This window comes from Colius striatus, chromosome 7, assembly GCF_028858725.1.
Source record: "Colius striatus isolate bColStr4 chromosome 7, bColStr4.1.hap1, whole genome shotgun sequence".
In the NCBI taxonomy this organism is placed as follows: Eukaryota; Metazoa; Chordata; class Aves; order Coliiformes; family Coliidae; genus Colius; species Colius striatus.
In genome coordinates, this window is record NC_084765.1 from 7,758,717 (window position 1) to 7,780,389 (window position 21,673).

Genomic DNA, 21,673 nt, shown 5'->3' on the forward strand with positions numbered 1-21,673 from the left:
TGAAAACTCAACTCATAGTCTTAATTAACTTAGTAATGCGCTTTATACTGCAATGTCTCAGAGTTCAAAGACACATCAGTATAATATCAACGCATTAACTCTGCACAAGACACTAAGATGAATTAATGTTATGTAGGAAATTAGTATCTCCTTGTAGTGATATTTTCCCTTGTACAGTTACACTGAGCACCACCAAATGCAATATTATGTGCAATAAAAAATCATCATCATATTTATCCATGTGAAGTGTTCACAGAGCTCAGCTGGAAATAAAGGTATATTTAATTTTGGCAGTGCATAAATTCATTCTGTATCTTTAAAACAGTTTTTACTCATCACTTATCACTAGTGCAGACTCTAAGTACATTGTAGAAAGGAAACCAAGTATGGTTGGAAAAGTTCTCAAGGAACAGTTTAGTTAGACAGGTACTTTTACCTGCAGTATACTGTCTGGATTTAGCACAGGGATGTGGTGGGAAACTTCAAACCTAAATTTAATGTGCCCTATTTTTTTGAGCTGAAAGGCTCAAGAGAGTCCCAGCCACTTCACAGACATAACATTTCTGCAGTCCATCTTGCACGAGGGGGCTTCAAACTTTGATTTCGGTGTTAACTCATCCAAGCCCAAATTATGCCCTCAAAGATACCTTTTGCAGAATCCCTGAAGTGCTTAATTTACACCCAACCACAGGCCGCAGCACTCAGGAGAGGAAGGTTTAGTCAGTCTTTAGTCAAAGGTAACAAGTACCACAGGCAACAGCACACAGAGGTGGCCAGGTCCCTCAGGATTGCTCCTGGTTTGGATTTGCTCAGTGCAGAATGAGCATGGATGGTTGGTTGGGTGGGGGTTTGGAGCTGGGCTGTGTACACCTGCTGAAGCTGGGATATTAGAATTTCTATCCACTATGGCAAATTGTTCCTTAGTATCACACCCTATGTTCTTTGTCAAATCACAGCTGAAGGGTGTCTCAGGGAATGCAGCTCAAATTCTTCTGACAACCAGGTTGGATTAGGGTGATTCACTTCATGCATCAGATAGAATATGCCCTCCACTAGCCACTTCTTTTCCATGCTGCTCAGAAGCATAATTTTGCAAATACTCTAAAATCCTACTCTCATGGGTTACAGTCATTTCATTCTGCCTTTGCCTGTGGCTAATTAATGCAAATTAAATCTCATGCTAGTCAGCTCCAGTAATCCAGTGTACAAAACACAGTTGCCACGAAAAGGCAAAATCGCTTTCACTAGTTACTAATGTCTTCCGAAAAGAGCAGGATTCTAAATACACTGGTATAAAAGAGAATGTTAAAAAATCAATCACAATAATCTTTGATTTTAAAGTGTAATTGAAAAATCCATCTGGGTTACTCAAGATATTTTTTTTTCTGAGCATAGTATATGCTTGAATAAAAACATTTAAAATGTAAAACAACCACCATGCCTTTAAAGATGGATCTCTGCAAAAAGAGCCAGGAATGTACTCAGCTATTTCCAGCAAATGGCCAAGTTAAACAACACAAAATGACAAAATTTCCCCTGACTAAAACCAAGTTCATACATTTCATGACTATTCACTGCACTACTCCTAAAGTGAGTTCATATTTTGGGCCAGTATTTCAACTGGGTATCAAGATTGGCTCACTCCTACCTTCTAATAGTAAATACTCATTCCAGGCAGAGAGGGGAATTTAAAAACCAACCTCTCAACAAACAAAAAAGTGTCTTGGGTTTCTCTGTCACCTGAAATTTTGTTCTACTTAAATAATATACAAATCTTACCATGTTAAATGCAGAATGACCTATCAGAGGCACTGCAATCCAGCTGAACTACGTGATACATGAATACAATCCCAATACATAGACCTTCCTATAGTCTTGCTATCAACATGACAGAACATGCTCTAACTGTATCTCATATGGAATAACTAAGATACTAAATTTGGAGTAATCCGTGGGGTTTGAACCTAATCCAGTAACATTTAGTCAGGTAGACGTCTTACTCAACTTCAGGAACATGGGGCTTTTCTAAGAGCCTGGAGTTGCAGATTCAGCAGAGGCTTAGAAGTGCACAACTTTATATTACATGTATTAACAAGGGACATTAATGTTTTAACTCGCTGGTCTCAAAATTCACAGCTAATTGCGAAATTCAAAGTCTTCAGTAATTTTTCATTCCCTGTAGTACCCAGTTCTAATAAATACTCTGGTGCCATTAGAATTTACATTGCGTAAACCTCCATTAAACAAAACATTTCAAGATGCAAGCCCTTAAAAAAAATCAGTATATGTTTCGCTGAGGCCATTCCCCAGAAATCAGTTTGGGTCAATGCAATTTGTATATGAGTTTGGATACTTAGCCTGTACAAAACTTTTGTAATCTAGTTACATGAAACAGAAGAACACATAAAAGGGGGGAAAATTTTTGAAAAGATGAATTCTAGAGGCTCTTTGCTAAGAAAAAACAACTTTCTTTTTTTCTTAGACAGTCTTTAACGAATATTTGCTCTCTAGGCAAATGTCACCTATCTGTGAGGTTTTTAATGTTGTGGCTCTAGAGCAAGTACTGCTGAACGGCCAGGAGGTTGGCATCAGTTGCTTGATGTTTGTCATTGTGGATATGGAATATTGTCTTGTTGTCTTAAATTTAGGCCAAGCTCATAATAAGATGTGTAGTTGGATGAACAGTGATTGATCTGAAGGGAGCCTGAGGACTTTGGTCCAGCTTGTAGCATCTGTATTCTCCTCATACGCAGCCAGAAAGCACAAAAGCCAAAGACTGGAAGGGCAATCTCCTCACAGGGTGCAAGTCCACGACCCTACAGTTTGGCTCTGAAGACTGTGTTAAAGGCCTGAAGTGAAAAACATGTGATTACTGCCTAGTCTTTCTGTGTTGTGGAGCTAAAAGCAAGCCTCTGTCACATGGGGCAAGAGTATTTCCCCACTTTAGGGGAAAAAAAAGCCAGATTCTGAAAGGTTTAACTATGAAACCTGTGTGCAGTGGATGAGAAGGGGTTAAAAAAAGCAACCCTGGGCAGCCATCAAGTGGCAGAGAGTAGCAAACATGCTGGACATAGGTGATAAAAGGCGATAAGAGAGATGATAAAATTAAGAAAGTAAAGAACACTGTTATAAAGATTTATAAATCAGCTAAAGCAGAGCAAAATAAATGATAACAAACACTGATAAAAAAAGAAATGGGGCATCAGCCATATAAACAGGCAGGAAACTTCAATGCTTCCGTATAGTACTATGACACTGCTTTGTTTACACCAGCATTGACCTTTTGCTCCCCAAGAAGTTTATTAACCATCTTGGTCTTTCTTTGTGTTGTTTTACTCATCAAGAGAAAGTTGTACAGGGTTGATTCTGATGAATGGCTTTTTCAGAAAGTCAAGTTATCCTTGACTAGATGCAGATGGCCTAGTAAAAAATGAATGCTGCCAGCAGACATTGTCATTATCAGTAGTAAAAGTTCAGCAGGGACTAGACTTCCTCATCTCTGGCCAGAGAAACCTATCCTTCTGTTTCAGCACCATATCACATATTGTCCTAATGAATTCTTGTAACACACTGCAGCCCAGATAAATATGCTTATATTAATGTTTTTTGGCAGTCTGGGGCTTGGTACAGAATTGACACAAGTGTTTGGGTTCTGCCTGCAGCAGACACTAGGAATTTATACAGCTTACAAATATTAAGCTGTTAGGTCATTTGTCCAGCATGATGACCTTCAGTGTTGCAAGCTGCAGCTCTGCCTCCTCAGAGGGGCTTCACCAAGGGGAAACCTGCAGCAAGCAAGGGTGAGGAGGCAGCTCCATCACTGGAGGCTTTCATTCACTCCACAACAGCACCAAGACTAAGTTGAGATTTATATTTCAGACAATCCATCCAGTGGATGTTCACCAGGGCAATTCATCCGCTGCAGGCACTTCGATGTCTGCTGCCACATGACTTTTCATTTATTTGATTCTCTATTAATTCCTCATTCTAATAACAGAAACAGGCATCTCCACTCTTCTGAGGTAACATGCAGTGAGTGATTCAGAGCACACCTCTCTTCAGAGCATGAAGCACCAGCCTGGGGAGTCTCAAGGACAGCAGGAGTTTGGCCTTTGAAGAAGGCTTCAGGCAACCAGATTTTTAAGACTGTCATTCTCAGTAGCTACTTGGATCCAGCTGGGCAAATGCTGTAATTACACTAATGGCATAATACTACATTCAGGCTACCAAAGTACCTTTTGAGTTGTATTGCATGATAGTCTTCAGCTCTGGCTGCTGCTTTGTAGGTTCTGCAACTTTCCGTTGCCAGTTTGGAAGGCTGCAGTGCCTTCCCAAAGGCCTGAGTCTAGCAACTGAAACAGCTCCCCTGCACAAGACACAGTGCGGGCTGGGCTGGAGCACTTCACATGCACTAGATAAAAACCTCTTTATTTGCCTTTACAATCTACTTTTACTGTGCAGCTAAACCAGCAACTTAACCTAAAAACCTCAGTAATGGGGTTAAAGATGTCAGAGACCTTCCTGGGAGGAAACGTTCCACAGCTGCAATTACTGTGCGAGAAGAGCGCAGGCACGAGGAGACACCATGTCCCAAGAAACTCTGAAGCAGGATTTTCTCTGGGCTGGTGAGGTTGCACTTCTGTTTTTCAACATTTCATTCAAATGAATGGGAGTTCTGAAGCATGACTCAGATGAGAATGAGCCATTAAAAGAAACAGCCTGAGAATAAACACTGTGGTATTTCTCTCCTGCACCTCTGTACTGAAGTGCCTCTGCCCTGTGTTTTTTTTATACAACCTCCTTGCATCAGAAGGGCTTTTCTGATGCAGGGGAAAGGCAACTAGTTTTCCATTCAATTTACCTAGCTGTTCAAGCCAGAGTGATCAGAGAGTTCTTTCTGCTACTGCTTGGCCTGCTTTTGGTTCTGCCAGAGACCATCAGAACATAACTAGCCTGTTTCACATCAAAGACAGTGATGCTATTAAATGATATTTATACTTATATATTATACATTATACATATTATTATATTTATACATTTAACCAACAGAAAAGCCCTGCCTGGGACTACACTTCCTCATTCAAGATTTTCAGTGCCTTTAAAGCTTTACCTGTGGCTTACAGCACCTAGCACAAGATCTGTCCATGTCAGGTGTGCCTTCTAGGAGCATACCATCTTTCAGCCCATTCTGGCTCCTCACAGCCCTTTGAGATGTCTAAGCTGATGTTTTCAGCAGCAGGAGCTGGCATTTGTGTTTGGATTGCAGTCTATATAGAAAACTGCACTTTATTGATTGGATGCTCTGGCTTCCAGCAGCTATGGTTGCCTTGCCAGCACCATTTCCCAACCTCTCTGTGCTGGTGGAACCACACCTGCTTGTCCATGCCAAGAGGGCCAAACTGAGCACTTAGAACTGGGTTCTGTCATGCTGCTATTTGAAGCCATGGAAGTTCTGCCAGCTTTTCTAATGGGAACTAACACAGGAAATATGCAAAGCTTCATACAAGCAGAGAATAACATAACCTTTGTATATTTTGTCTTTGCCTCATTGGAATCATATTCTAGCGAGCCCTGTGCTTTCCTATATTACAAGCAGTCTTTCATTTAAAAAAAAAGCAAGTTTAAAAAGTTGTTTACTTTCTGTTGTTTCTTTCAGTGCCTCTTTCTGTGCTTTGCATTGGTAGCTTGCAAGAATACAAGGTGCTTGGGGAGAAGTTCTTCAAATACCTTTTTAGCAAGTCTCTCAGACCATCTCACTAGTGAAACCAAGGGCAGCCCTTCGGAGCAGTGCCTTGGGAGCACACCCATTGCCGCCTGTCAGGAGCATCTGCTTTCCAGAATGTTTCTCCTTCCTCCCTCCCCAATGTCGACAGCCCCAGTAAGTCCCCCCTCCCCAATGCCAAGAGCCATCCCGCACCTCTGTAGAGCAACTGGGGCTCACAGAGCTCTGGAGCTGTTGGCCCACTGTGCCTGTCCTCCAGGTTTATCTCAACTCTGCCCCCGGTTTTGTCACTGTATCCTTCAATCCCTTCTCTCCCCATAAAAGTGTCTAGCTGTCTCTTAAACTCACTTTACCATTTGCTTCTTTGACCTCACTTGGCAACTTACCCTTGTGTTTATTATTTGAGGTGGAATAGCTCTGGCTACATTCCTGGTTTTGCTCTTAATTGTCTAATTTTTAGAATGGTGTCAGTGAGGTTGGGATTCAGGTTTGGGCTTTTTTTAACTCATCACTCTTTTAACCAGGTTTTCATTAAGGCCTTCATTAAGGTCCTTTGTGTCATCAGGATTTCCAATAACTACAAGAATTCTAATGACTCTTTTATTGGATCTTCCCAAATATTGCAGCTGGGCTTTCCTGCCCATTAGTGCCATTCTGAACTGCATACACTGCCTTTAATTGCTTTTTTTTAATTGGAGGGGATGGAGGGGGGAAGAGATTTTCCCCAAGCAAGGAAGAGCTCCCCAGCTAAAAAGCTGAGTGATTCTCCCTGCTCTTACCAGCCCCAAGGGCAAGATACAAACAAGACTTGAGCTGGACAGAGCCATAGAACACTGCCATGCCATCTGGCAGCATAACCGGGCTTTCCTTTGTACCCACCTCATGCCAGGTGCAGGCAGCTCTGAGCTGTGCATCTGTGGGCATCTTCTCTGAGCCCTTTGATCTGCTCCAGCACCTCGCCAGGCTTTTGGACAAGGTGCTGGAAGCAGCCTGCTTACCATACTGGATTTGCTCTCAGGTCACGCTGATAATGGCAGAAGACCTGATAGGGTTTCCTCAGTGCCTGTCTGGGGAAAGGAAAGAAGGAAGAAACACTGGCCTGAGGCACCTACCTGCATCTTCAGAAACTGTTCCCAGTTGATGTGAGGTCTGTTGGTGGAGCAGTAAAACGAATCCTAATGACATCCTGAAACAGATAGGCCTGGTTGGATTGAACAACTCACCCAACTCACCATGGAAAGAGAAGGAGGGAGCTACTTGTTTGCAAGTGCCCCCCTTCCTGTACAGGAATTGCCACCTGTCTGAAGGCCAGAGTGCCTTCAGGTTAGTTGCCTGATGGCAGCAAGACAACACCTTTGTAACTCCTGTTTGGTCTGTACCCTTAAGGAATATGACAAGCACCAGAAGCAGATCATGCAGTTACACTTCAGGTGTGGTAGCTCTCGTGTTTTCCAAAAGCAGAAGGGACACTGGATTCACCTACCTTGACAAAACTGCTGTGAGGGAGCCCTTGAATCCCAGCTAATGCCATTGAGAGAGATCACGTTCCCTTTCCTACCCAATGCATCTTTTACCTTACGAAGTGACAAGAAAAAGTCAAAGTGTTCCCTTTGAAATCAATGTGCTCCATTCTGGGGGCTACGGAAGGTACAGGGCAGGAAGAGCGTGCCCATCACAGGAAGACACTAACCATCAGCCAAAATGACGTTGGTCACTATTCTCAGTTTAAGAACAGAGGGCAGAGGCATAAGAGATTTGCTCAATTAATCATGGGATTGAAAATTTTCCAGAGCACTAAGGATACTTGTAAGATATAATAGAGTGCAGTCCCCTCATCTTTCATACAGAGGTCAAGCTCACAGAAACCCTGCCTGCCCAGCAGTTTTGGCTTGCCACAAAATGAGGAATTGCATGCTGCAAGAACCAGTGTCTGGGAGCTGCTTCTGAGAAATTCATGCAGCAAAGTACCTCTCTGAAGGCAGCTTACCTTGCTAATAGAATCCTGAAAGCAGGGCAATGAAAGGGAGAAATATAAAATGCCTCTCAAGACAAAGACTGTAAAATAAGTAGGAATAAAAATCTGTAGAATCTTGTAAACATTTACCATTGTCCTCACCGTCCTGGGTGGGTGGGGGGACACAGAGACCATCAAACAGCAGAGCAGCAATAAGCACTTTCACTGAAAAAGTGGTGACAGCAAAAACAAAAGGACGTGCTCTGTCACTCATCAACCCACGCTTCGTTTTTTTGTAGCCATCTACCATCACTGCTTGGCATGCAATTCACTTAGAAGCAAAGCCCTGGCTGTAGTTATTTACAGGTCACTGGACATCTGGCCTCTGCTGCAGCGGAGTTTTGGTTGTATTCCACAAAAGATAGCTTTATTTATGTTTGCCTAACGCAGGGACAACTGGAGGCTGATTATTTTTCTTGCTTTTTCTGGCTTTTAGTACAACCACTCGTGGCAGCTTTCTGTTTTGGGTGTAGACTGAAAAACAGGTTGTTTTGTGGTTGAGGAAGTCTGCTGGCTAAAGCAGAGGACATTGTTGTTGCAACTGATCTTTTTCTCTCAAGAAAGCAGGAGGAATTCCTTTATTTTTTAATTCTGTGCAGTTTTACTTACACCATTCACTCCAAATATTTAATGTTTGCCACAGTTGTTATGAGTTTCTCCAGAGAGATGCTGTCTTTTGCCAGCAAAAGATAAAGTTGACTGATACAAATGAGCCGCAGTACCCCAACAGTAATTAACAGTGATGCAATACCCATGCGAAAAAGAGGACTTGAAGAATTAACTGTTGAGTTTTCTTGACGATGCAGCTGCACTTTAAGAGAGAAAGCTCAACCCATCACAGAACTCCATTGTGTACATTAGAGAGAAAAGCTTGGCAAGATACATTAAAGATTTTTGCTAAAGAGATACAAATATTTTGCAAGGTCACAGGGCATTGAGGCAGGCTGCACTTACTTCCAAAGAAAAGTAGGCAGTATGACAAAGAAACAGTAATATTTTTTAATCTCCATTTTCACACTTCATCATCTAAGAAAGACTGTCTTTTTCAACCTGCTGAACTGATTTAAGCCACCCCAAGTCTTAAGTTAACTTTTACTTAAAAGTCAGCCTATGACATCCTAATCTGAGGAGTTATCTGTGCTTTTGGTTCAGCACAGTCCTACCGAATGCCAGTCCTGCTAATTATAAATGGGGAGGTTCCTGTTCTATAAAGTTCTTACACAACTCTTGCGGGTGGAAAGAAAAGGAATAGTTTGATAAGAAGATGGACAATTGAAGCAACTGCTTTACAGCACAATATGAAACTTGACACTTTGCTGATGCCAGTATGACTCCCAAGTGAGATGGATAAATTGTGGTCAAGACCTGGACAGGTTAACTAGTGGTCATCAGTGCTGGTGGTACCTTTATATACAACAAAAAAAAAAGAAAGAAAGAAAAAAAAAGGATACTATTGGACAGGGCATTTGAAATTTAATACCAGACATGAAACAAGACATCTGTTGGACTCTCATTTGTTTCTCTTTGAATGGGCTTTAATTGAAAGCTCAGTGAAAAATGCAGGTTACATTCTTAGTGTTATCAATAGTTTGTTAACAGCAACAACATCAGAACAGTGATGCATCTAATATTTATACATTTTCTAATTTTAGATGTCTAAGAGCAATACATTATCCGATATATATATACACACAATTTCAGGCAATTAAAAGTAAATAATAAACCCCTCCTCCCCAAACCCTGAAACAATATATTTCCTTACACTAATAATGTCTTTTTCACATATACTTGACAAAGAGTCTTTTAAGTTACTTATCTTAAGAGTAATCTGTTAATGGAGATCCTGGACCAGCCCCATTAAAAGTTCAGTTTTAAGTTTATACAGCTTGCTAGCCACATAACCAGTGTGGCTTTACATTGTAAACAAATCCCAAATGTCTACAATGATTGGAATTAGTTTTGTGTAAAGGAGATCTATGCATCTCATGATAGAATAAATTTAAACCAATACATTAAAAAGAGAAAGAGAAAAGGAGAGAGTTAATCCACAAACAAAACAGTTTGGGTGGGAACAATTATGTGATTATTTAAAAAACAAGTTAACTTAATGGTAAGATTCTTACTTTCTGTACAGAGGAGGCTCTGGTTCATCTAGCTCTAGCTGCTCTTTAAAAAAGGTTTTATTTGTGAAATTCAAAAGCAGAGCTTCCAGCTTTAAAAGTTTACCCTTTGGCAAAAGTACAAAGTTTACCAAAAGTATCTGAGGTGCTTGTTCAACCTCACTTTGTGAGGACAGCTGTACAGCATCTGGAAACCTCAGCACGTGCACAGGTGAAGCAAACAGGAAGCTCACAGCGTCCAGGGAGGAATCTCCCTGCCCGCTGCTGGGCTTAGGAGGGTACAACAGTTTGTACCTAGAAAAGCTCCAGTGAGAATTAATTTGGAGATAGGTGTGAAAGGTGAGCATAGTTTACAGTGATCTTGAAGCTGTGATGATTTTGCTTGCTCTTTAGCAAATTTACAAGTAAAAACCTCTGGAGTGTATTGAATGGGAACTTGTGTAAGTCCAAGTGGAAGACAATGCTGAGTAGAATCCTACAGTTAGTGTGTCAACTGAGATGCGAAGACAGCTGCAGCTTTCTGACAGAGGTGATCGAAGATGGCTGATAAAGTTTGCGGTAGCTCATAATGTCCCATCTGGTTTATTGACTTGTTTGAACTGTCTAAAGGGCCAACTGCAGTTTAGTCATGTTCCTCTGGTGCATGTTGTGGTGACGAACTAATTCATCAGACCTGGCAAATTTTTTTTGACAGCTGGGCCACCGGCAGCTGAAAGGCTTTTCACCTGTTAACAAAACACCCTGTTATTAACTGGGTACACAGCTTGCCTCAGACACTGCTATTTGTTTTCTCCCTGAGGGCTGTGAGGAGGTAGGCACAGCCTCTGTCAGCAGGAAGAGCACCCCAGCTTGTCCTGATAGGTGTAGGAGTGCCCTCAGTTCCCGCTCACGTCAGCGCTCAGTGCTTTCCTATGTCTCCCTCAGCTGATCTTTAACAACAGCCTCTTCAGATGACGTAGAACATCTTGCAGTAGTTCATTCCTGAGGACAGGCCCTTATTGAACACCATGCTGCCATGTCTGGGCTACTCTCAGTTCTCCAATGAACTAGTGTCAAAGTCATGCTGGCATTCACACAAGTCACAGCTTGGGCTATAGTGAAGACACTGTGAAATTGTCAGTGACTATTTAGAGCTTGACCTCAAGTCAAGGAGAGTTTTTTCCAGCTAGTTCAGTGAATTTTAGCTGAAGTTCTTGGAAACTGATGAGTGTAAGTGAATATGGTAGAAGTGACAGAGTTCAGCATGGAGTCTGCCGAGAGACAGACTGAATGTTTCCCACTACTGTCTAAATAAAGTACATTCACATCTAGGAGGGTGTTAAAGGCTCAAAATATTCAGTGTTTTTCTAATGTTCCCATGAGCACAATATTCACTAACAATGACCCCAAGAAGAGTGCATTCAGTTTTAACAAGCAATGCCATCACCTTTTCATAGTTTAATCTGCTCTCTCAATTTTCCACAATGTTTAAAGAGGAATTTCAGGCCATGTTTCTGATGCCACAGGAATGCTGATGGAATGCTTTCATTAGCTCAGAGCTCTGCCCAGTGACTCATGTTTCTTTTAGAATTGCATTTTCTTTTTTCTTTTTCTTTTCCCAAAAATAGATGCAGTATTTTAAAGTATGTTCAGCTCTGGGGCTGGATTCTTCAGTGCTATCTACACACCTCGTACTCTCCAACTCAAGACATACTGCTGTGGTACAAACTCACTCAGGCACCTTTTCTGTCTCACACTTTGTATCTTTCACAATCATCCAAATTCATGCAAAACGAGATCTGGGATTGGCATAAATATGTGTATTTCTGTTTAAAAAATCCTGTGCAATATATTTAAGGGCTGTGTGTGTTTAAAATCTACTTTACCCACTTAACATACATGCTGGTAAAAGCACCAACTATGAGTGCATAAAACAGTATGGGACAAAATTGATCTGGTCAGACCTACTGATAAAAATCATAGGTTGTATAAAGTGGTCTTTAATCTCAACAGCACTAGCAAAACCACCCTGTGAACTGATGTAAGTTGTCTTATTACTGGCCAGTTTTCCCCTGAGCTACCACAGCAAAGGTAGTACAGCTCTGCAATCCTGCAATATCCCCTTGCAACAGGGCACAGCAAACACTCAGTAGTTCCATGTTGGGCACAGATTACTTTGTACAGCTCTGCTGTACCAATATGAGAAATCACATTTCCTTTGCTAAAAATGTATATAGATGTCTGGAGTTTCCCTTTGCTACATCTTTTTGCTTTCCACAGCAAAGATTGCTGTCACAGTAAAACTGCTTGTGGAGACAAATCTCTCTGAATTTGTAGCTTAACAGTTTGTTGGTTGACTTAAAATTAGGATGGAATCGGATGGATGAAATGGTGGTCTGCTTCATCAAGATGTAACATGGAGCAAGCGAAGCTGAGCTATGTGTTTTGTTGCAAAATTTAGGGGGTACAAGAAAGAAAGAGGAATGAGGCTACAGGGCAAGATGGAGATGAAAAATCCCCACCTACCAGTCGTGCTCATTCCCCTCAGGACGTGCGTGTTTTACAGTTACAGGAACATGACACATCCCAACCCACCACAGAGCAGCTGGCAGTGAGCTGCAGGGTGGGCCCAGGCCCACGCAGGGCTGGACTCTGAGAGGACCAAAGCTTTGGGCAGCAGGCATAGCGTGGGCCTGGATCATGGGGAGCAAGGGAGAACTAGAACAGAGAGGTGAGTTTCACTAGAAAAAGAGAGCAAGTTCTTCACCGATTTAGCTAATCTGAGGTAAAAAAATACTGGAGTTGGGCAAACCTTGAATTGGCACCTCCATTGGCAATGAGATGTGCTGAGGAATGGTGTTTATCCTGGCTTGCTGGCATCTGACAACCACTCGCCATTTTGCCTCTTCCAGAATGTCACCTGCTGTTGATTAAGAAAATCCCTTTCTTCATGCAAATGCCCATAGAGCCAGGCCCTGCAGCTCAGCATGGGGCTGTGGGGAACACTCAGGGACTCAACCCTGCCCTTCACCATTGCAGATTGCACCTGTAGATGTGGCCATTACTTGAAGCATTTATTTGGATGGTCACAGAAAATGCCATTATTCTCAACTCTTAGAATCACAGAATCACAGAATGGTAGGGTTTGTAAGGGACCTGTAGAGATCATCTAGTCCAATCCCCCTGCCAAAGCAGGTTCACCTAGATCAGGTCACACAGGGACGTGTCCAGGTGGGTTTTGAAGACCTCCAGAGAAGAAGACTCCATACCCTCCTTGGGCAGCCTGTGCCAGGGCTCCCTCACCTGGACAGTAAAATAGGTTTTCCTTATTTTTAAATGGAACTTATTGTGTTCCAGTTTCTTTCCATTACTCCTCCTCCTGTCACTAGATACCCCAAACCTCCTGACACCCACTATTTAGACATTTCTAAATATTAATGAGATCCTCCCTCAGTCTCCTCCAGACTAAACAGCCTCAGTTCCTGCAGCCTTTCCTCATAAGGAAGATGCTTCAGTCCCCTGATCATCTTTGTGTCTCTGCACTGGACTCTCTCAAGAAATTCTCTGTCCCTCTTGAGCTGGGAAGCCCAGAACTGGACACAGGACTCCAGATGAGGTCTCACCAGGGCAGAGTAGAGGGGTAGGAGAGCCTTCCTTGACTTGCTGGCCACACTCTTCTTGATGCACCCCAGGATGCCATAGGCCTTCTTGGCCAAGAGGGTACATTGCTGGCTCACATTTAGTTTATTGTCAACCAGGACTCCCAGGTATCTCTCTGCAGAGCTGTTCTCCAGCCTGTCACCCCCCAGCCTGTACCGGTGGGGTTGTTCCTCCCCAAGTACAGGACTCTGCACTTGTCTTTGTCCCACACCTGGGGAGGAACAACCCCATGCATCTTTATCCCTTTATTTAAAATCTCTGTTTCCTTTTTGGAAGTCTTAAATATGTGTTTTTATGGTCCAAAGAAGAAAAAATAATCCTTAGCAAGGAGAAAAAGATTTTCAGGTTCCTTGTCCATCTGTACAGAGACTGAATTTAAAAGGTTAAGGCCAGTATAGAAAACATCGTGACATCTAATAACATGTTGAGTGCTCTAAACAGTTACCTGGTAAAAATACCACATACATAGTGAAAGGGAACAGAAAATGTCGGTTCATAGGAATAACTCTAAAACTTTGAAGGAAAATATAGAGGTTGCTGCAATTGCTCCTTAATGATGTTTACATTTCTGTGAAGGCAGAGTAGACTAAAATGGCCTATTTTTTAACCTGTATTTGTACAGAATACTACGGTTTCTACAAAAAGGTCCTTGAATTTTTGAGTAAGCTTGAGTAAGTGTCTGTCAGTGTGAGTTTGCAAAAGGCACTCCTATCTTCTGGAGAGATTACAGTACAAGCAGAAACAGCAAGAGCTTTGCTGTGCTATCCTGCATTAGGCTCAGCTGACACTTAGGAGAAGCACGAATAGGCACGAATACTTTAGATTACAGACCTTTGGGTGAAGCCAGAATTCAAATTTCTGTCTCATGGGGTTTTTTCAGTAAAGGCTGTAGATCAACTTGACATTTGTAGGCTGAGACCATGATGTTCATTTCACAATAGCTGACAAAATGTATTTTGCCAAGCTGAAATTTCTTTAAATACAAAGGAAGAAAGTGTAGTTTCCAAAATCACCTAAATCCCTTTGTGAAAAGTGACTATGACACTCGATGAATGTAGCCACACTGAAAAACCAGCACACTCTGAAATGACTTTTGTAATTTTGAATATTTAACTCCCGGTTAAGAGCCTTTTGAATCATGTAATTTACAGCAACATTGATTTAAACAATAAAAAAAATTAATTAAATATAAATGTGAATAAAAGTTTACGCACTTGTTTTACCTGTATGAGTCCTGGTATGAGTCTTCAGATGATCAGATCTGGAGAACTTTCTCTGACAGGTTTTACACTGGAAAGGCTTCACACCTGAAGAGAAAGAAGAAAAATAAATGCCTAATTCTCATATCCCAGCACCTTTAGTAAGGGTTAATGAAATCATCTATTTCTGAATTTTCAAAAGCCTGGATTTTTCTGTACTAGTTACTGTAACTGCTCCTCCCAGTTTCATGCCTACACATTACAAAAGTCATTAATCAGGCTACCATCCCTTTGTAACCTCCTCTCCAATGTCTGGGTCTGAAGCATCCAAACATCACCCACTCACACTGTTGGCCTAAGGAGGATCTGCAAACATTAATGCTGATCCTGTGGCTTGGCACTACTGGCACGATGTATGAGCAAATATGACATACGAAACACAGAAATGCAGAGCTGTACTTTTATATGGTCCCAGTAGGCTTAACTTACTTTACACTTCTACTTACTTTACACACCACACATAAGGCTTGGGGACTGCTCAACACAGGTATGTTCTAGCATGCGAGTGCTAAAAATGTATCATCCCAAGAGAGTACTTTTACCACCAGCTTTCAGAGACACTTCCTACATCTCTCAAAAGCACCATTTAAGTAGGATAGAACATCTTTAGCAAGAAAAGTAGTAGGTAGAAATACACCAGAGAACAGTAAGCAAACCAATTGTCAGACCACTCCCCAGAGAGAGAGAAGACCCAAAGCAATTTTTCTTGTGACTCAGTCAGGAGTCATCACCATCTCCTTTTGTCACTTTGAGAAGGGCAGCTGCCCCTCCTGTCAGTCTAACCTAGACCTTCAAGATCTCCTAAAACACTGAAACAGGTGGTTCTTGACACTTCCAGAAATGGTGTATGCACAAAAACCAACACACTGAGTTTGGACTGAACTTGCAAGTCATTTTGGCTGTCGTGGAACACTTGAACCTAGTAAATGATTCCCTGAGAAAGATACGCAAGACTAGCTAGGTCCCAGACCAGCTGGCTGCAGCCGCCCTCCCTGCTCTGTGTGTACTGCTATACACTTTCCAGGCTGTTTGTGCAATCCAACCAGACAGATCTTTCTCTCCTTGCTGTTCCCAGAATCCTTCCTGAGTTAGCAGAACTCAAGAAAGTCTCAAATATAAGCCTAAGTGGCTTGTTGAATTAGGATCTCAGTCATTATAGCTGGCGTGGCTTTTCCTTCTCCACTTCTGCTTTCCACATACAAGTGTGGAATCCCACCTGCCTGACAGTCCACACACACACACAGCAGTCACCTACTAGCTTTGCCACACCAATGTAAGAATACCAACAGCAGTGTTTGCCAGCTTACTCGTTGGCAACTTCTTGTGGAACTGTTGGGTTTTAAATGTAATGTATTCCCTATATTAGGGATATGGTATAGAGCAGCAGTTCAGCTAAGAAAGCTGTCTCAAAAAGACAGTGGCAGGATGAAAGTGTCACCTATGCAACCACACAGTGCTGAAATGCCAATGAAAACGCCCAGCTACAGTCCTCTCCTAAAGCTAACTGCAAGGATTTGGCACTACAAGGGGGTCATGTATGAGCAGAAAGGCATCAGAAAAACATCAGTTTAGAAGGATACTTTTTGGCTTGCAATTCACATATAGAGATGAACAGCAGGGAGTAGAGATGTGTCAACAAACCTGTGTGTCGTCTTTGGTGCCGTTTCAGTTGGTCTGAACGAGAAAACCTTCGTTCACAGTCTTTGAAATCACACTGATAAGGTTTTTCACCTGTAAAGGACAAACAGTTTATCAGACAATGTGGCTAAATGAGAGAACACGTCAACTAGAATCAGAAGATGAAAAGTGTTAGGCTGAAAGACTTTGACCTCTCTCCTGTTTAAAGCATCTTAGTGGTACACAAGGGGTCATTGGCTGGAAAATTGTACAATTGGGTTGGAATAGTTCTACTACATTGACATTGATATTGAAACTGATCGTTCTAAGAAAAAACAGCCCATTAGTTTAAAGCTATAAAAAAACCCAAAGTGTTGCTTTTTTAATTATTTTTTCTCCTGGAAAAGAATGGAAATCTCTTGGTTTGTATTTCTCTGAAAAAAATACGAAGCCTTTTACACTTGTTTCGGTAACACATAATTTGTACAAAGGAATAACCTGCAGTTTGCTCTAAACTGGATTTAAAGCAAAAACTAAACAAATGACATCCACATGGCTGGCAATTTTAACCACATTAAGTGAATTAAAGAAAATGAGGAAAAAATCCAACAAAACACCAACACAGAAAACTACATATTCTTCCCCAAAACACAGTCAGTGAATTTGGCCAGCACAAAAGAAAAAAAACAATCCTTATGCTGCTACAGGAGGAGCAATATGAGCTTCCAGAACTGATTCGTATCCAGTCTAAGGGCCCTTTTCACAATACTGGGATCCAGCAAAAGCTTTGGCTATAATTACATTTATATCTACATAAAGTCTGGTTACAGCTCTATAGCCTGCACATGGCCTTGGTACAAGAAGCAATGAAACATCTCTCACTGCAAAGCTGGGAGGATCCTGGTTTTTATCTGGAAGAGACCAGCTGGGACCTGCTTTGCCTACAATGGAAAGCAGGGATGTAGAATAAAAGTCCAGTAGGAATGACCTAAAGAAAAACATCAGCTGAAGTGGATAGGGGGTTTAACTTCTTTGGGTATGTTTTTAACACATATATCATCTTCATAGATCCTCATTGCAAGTGTCTACATTTCTGATTTTATGATAATGAGGAGATGTATTCTGGTTGCACTGATAATTCTGAGGTTCCAATGCAAACTAGTTTAGTTTAAAGCAGCAGCTTTCTGATGCAGGTGACATCACTTAAGCAGCATGTTGAGGAGAACTTTCCTAATTCAGACCCATGTAGCTAAGATCAAAATTTTACAAAAGCAACTAAGCCTGTAAGAACAAGCTAACTTCCTGTGACAGTCACCCAAAGGAGTTCACTGAATCTCAAACCTAGATGTGGACAATTTCCATGTCTGCTGTGGTTAATTTATTAGCATAAGGGATTAAAGTTGCCACAGGTGTTTGAAAAAGTTTCATACACTTTGACCACAAGGACTCCCTAGGGGGGTGCCTGCTTTTCAGAAACCACTTACTTCCAAGGAATTCAGCCGTTCGGCAGATTTAAGAGGGGGGATGTCAGCAGAGCAGAATGCAGTGACAGGGTGATTGTCTGCTAATTGCAATATAAATGCAGAAGATGGTTAAGGAAGTATTTGAATAAAACAGTACAGAGGGTCTGATGGCATGTACATGGAAGTGTGTCTTTACATACTTTGAAATATAATCTTGACTAAATTATGGACAAATGTAACCAATACAGACATTAAATCCAATATGCTTACACAGAGATATAGTGACACTGCATGGAAAGCAAACAAACAAAAAGAGGCACAATATTTAGACAGAACTCTTAATTTCCCTTTCCTTCTACATCTTCCACATCAGCTAGTGCCAAGCAAAATACCTGCCAAAGCTGACTGTCACACACCAGTTAAATCCCATAAATTTTACCAGAACAGGACAACAGAAATGTCTCAGATTAGAAAAATTCTGTCAGTACTTCATTAAATCTCTGCACCTACAGGGGTTGGAGCAGTGTCCAGTTTCCCCAAGTCTATTAAAGCCTCTCCAGTAAAAGGCTAAAGTCTCTCAATAGATGCAAAATATCACATAATGCTGTCACCTTCCTCTGTGACCATATACAAAACAGGAGGTGAAGATGAAGTTTCGCCAGTCACAGAATCTCAAAATGGTCTTCTCTCTGCAACTGAGAGGCTTCCATGATTATTAACATGTCGTTACTGAAAGGAGGCCTATGAAAGAAAGGCTAAACTTAGTGTGTAATGAATTGGTCAAGATGAGGGAGGATGGAGGGAACAGCAGTTCTTTAATATTTATGAAAATATCTACAAAATAAATAAAGCTCAGCAATCACAGAACAAGTATGAATCAGCCTTTGCATGTATTGAAAAATTATAAGAAGAAGTGCTTCTAACAAAATAATCCTGTTGCTCAAAAAAAGTCAACTTCAACTAGAGAAGCTTGCACATTTTCTCTGGAGCAAATTAATTTGCTCAGGTGCATGGAAAACTGAAATTTCTACTGCTATAGCAGTTCCACAAAATATTCACAACCATTGCAGTTAATGGAGGGGTGCTGCATGAGCAAAAGGGGTGCTGCATGATGCTGCTGACATGCAAACCTGAGGAGAGGAGGCTGATTTTGAAACCAGACTGCAAGTCTGAATGAAAATTTGAAGGTCTGTCTACATTATCTTCACTAATTTAACTTCTTTTTCTTCTATATCCACTTAATCACATGAGTACAACCCCATAACCACAACTTTACCTTCCTGAAGTAATATTTTCTATTCATTATAATTTGCTTTAGCAAACTTACGCAAAGTTGATGTTTCTATATTTAGTAGAGAGTCTTTGTAAGCAATGTTTTCTGTCATCTTCATATCATAGTTCAGGTGTGAGATGTCATGACTGTTTTGAAACTCATATTTTACATACATAAGTGTTCTTACTTTATGCCATAGAAATGAAAGCCTATAAGCAGCTTATGCTGGGGGAAGCCAAAGGTCCATCCAGCCCAGCAGTTTCTCACCATGGCTCACTGAAGGCGCCCGCAGGAGAGCACAAGGATGCAGCAGTACTTTCCCCAGACATTCTCCTTGTAATCAGCAGTTCACAAGGTAGTAGCTTTCTGAGCCAAAGGTGGCTTTGTTTTAAACACTCATTAATGGAGTTTCTTCCACTCATTTGTGGGAAGAACCCCTCCCAGTGGTTTCTGGGACCCCCATGAGCTGTCAGCTTCCACAGTGTTCTGCAGAATGGTATGCCACAGCCTAAGTATGAAAGTCAGCATCTCAAAGCAACATTGAGAAAAAGAATACTATCCTGGAAGCAATCACCCCAGACCCTTGGGAGGAGAGCTGTGCAGCCCCCAGCTCAGGCACAGCTACACTTACCCATCAGTTTCTCATCTCTGTATAAAGAGGACACCATTCTGTCTTTCAAAGATGTTATAATGATAAACTGCAGTAATGACTGTGAGGCATCTCGCAGCAGGTGACACATGCCATAGTAAAAGGGTATTTGCTTTTGTTAAAGCAAAGAAATCATCATTAGATGATCAGCATAAAAACTGTTATCAGACTGAACTAAAATTAGACTGAACTACTTAAACCACATAGAGACTCAGAAATTCACCACTGAGAACACATTCACCCTACCACATACACAATAACCTTCCTGATTTACAGATTCTCATACTCGGTCATACAAAGTCATAAGTGCAAGTTGAGCGTATTTAGGCTGAAGAATATCCCTGGCAAATAGGCAGAAGATATTTCCTCTGCAAAGATGCTCAGCTTTCTGTTAGGATAAATCAAGTCTTTCCAATGTGTGGCACTGGCAGGAATGTTGATGTTTCCACCATAAATGAAATTTATGGAGGTCTAGACATCAATTTGTTTCTGAAAGAAGTCTGTGATCTCTGCCACGGGATGACAACTCACATTAATTGCTGTACTGGTGAAAAGTTGTATGTATTTTTTGCATTTCCTTTCAGAGGCCTCTGCTGCAGCAAAATACACCAAGATAAGAAAAAAAGCTTTTTTGTCTGTACATGGTTCAATAGAGGCATTGTTAGCAATGGATAAGCAGTCTTGAAGGGCACAAAATGTCAACATATTTTCAACTAAAGCTATGCTGAAACATTGATAAAAAATGATTACAGAATCTAACTTTGGATTTCAGGGCCCTCCTTGATTTTGCAATACTGCAACTGGTGAAGAATGAAAGACCTGATGAGCCAGTCCCCTGCAAGTATCTATTATTGAAAGAAAAAAGATAAGCAAGAGCCAACATTATTCTGCCAAGATGCTATCTGCTAGTTAATGTTAGATATGTGTTACAGCTTGTTTGCAAATCATGTGTTCATCATTTAAAAAACTGACCTACCAGTACACTAAGGAAAGTGGAAGAGCTTTGAACCCATGAGTGAATCCAGAACCACCTTATGTGGGGATTAGTAAAATCTTATGTTGCTATAGAGAGGGAGACCAAACACAATTAAATTACCCTCCACTTGAGCTGACATCTGACAGGTCTCCTGACTGTATACTGGCTCATCAGGATTCCTCCTCATCAAAACATTGAAGCAGCAGTAGAAGAGATGTATCCCTTTGATGAGTAGAAATATTAGCTATTATTTCCGCCAACTGCTTTCTATCTAACATGCTAATTCCCCCAAGTCTCATTTCTGTACTGAGTAGAGAACTCTAGAATTGGGTTCTGGAGTTCACTGAGTTACAAACAGAAAGGTGATCAGAGAGCCTAACAGACAGCCACATAATTATCAACATAAAACAACCACTTGAGTCATACTGGCCCCTTATGATATGCCCTAAGATAAAACCAAGCAGGTGGAGAGAAGAAAGAAGGTGCAGAGAAGCGTGAACTGTAGCTACAGTAACTTATCAACAGGACACACACATTCTTCATAGCAATGGCTGATCTGTCCTTGGAGAAAACTGCTTTCCAAATTTTGCTTCTGACAATCAGTTCTTCATGAGCAGGAGACGCAAATCAGGGTTAGGCAGAGAAAGATATGAAGTTACAGAGGAGACTGGAAGCAGATTTGCATCACAAAAGTCAGCTCAACAGCTCAGAACCTCTGAAGAGCACAGGACTGGAAAAGACCATCACGGTCAGCAAGTGCAGAGTCTGCACCACACCAAGCAGCCAAGAAAATACACCGTCACAAGCATTCGTAGACTATCCACCCCAGAAGCTCCCATACAGTGTAATTCAGCAAGCACTCCCCAAAACAAGCAGAGATCACAGAAGGAGACAAGAAATGAAGGGCATCATACTGTAAGTCTGTGCAGCAGATGGTAATT

The 21,673-nt window shown here is 41.4% G+C and overlaps 1 protein-coding gene across 7 annotated transcripts in view; it reads right to left on the reverse strand.

Annotated features, from left to right (window-relative positions):
- Positions 1-9,050: 9,050 nt before the first annotated feature.
- Positions 9,051-21,673, reverse strand: part of WT1 (WT1 transcription factor) — a 36,948-nt gene continuing 24,325 nt past the window's right edge. For 2 of the 7 annotated variants that reach the window (XM_061999884.1, XM_061999879.1), the window contains 3 exons: positions 16,396-16,485; positions 14,710-14,802; positions 10,460-10,581 (listed from right to left, as the gene is read on the reverse strand). In XM_061999884.1, the coding sequence (XP_061855868.1) occupies positions 10,460-10,581; positions 14,710-14,802; positions 16,396-16,485 (305 nt within the window). Of the gene's footprint in view, positions 9,141-10,459; positions 10,582-14,709; positions 14,803-16,395; positions 16,486-21,673 lie in introns of those variants that run through there. The other 5 variants (XM_061999880.1, XM_061999881.1, XM_061999878.1 and 2 more) reach the window with 5 other exon arrangements.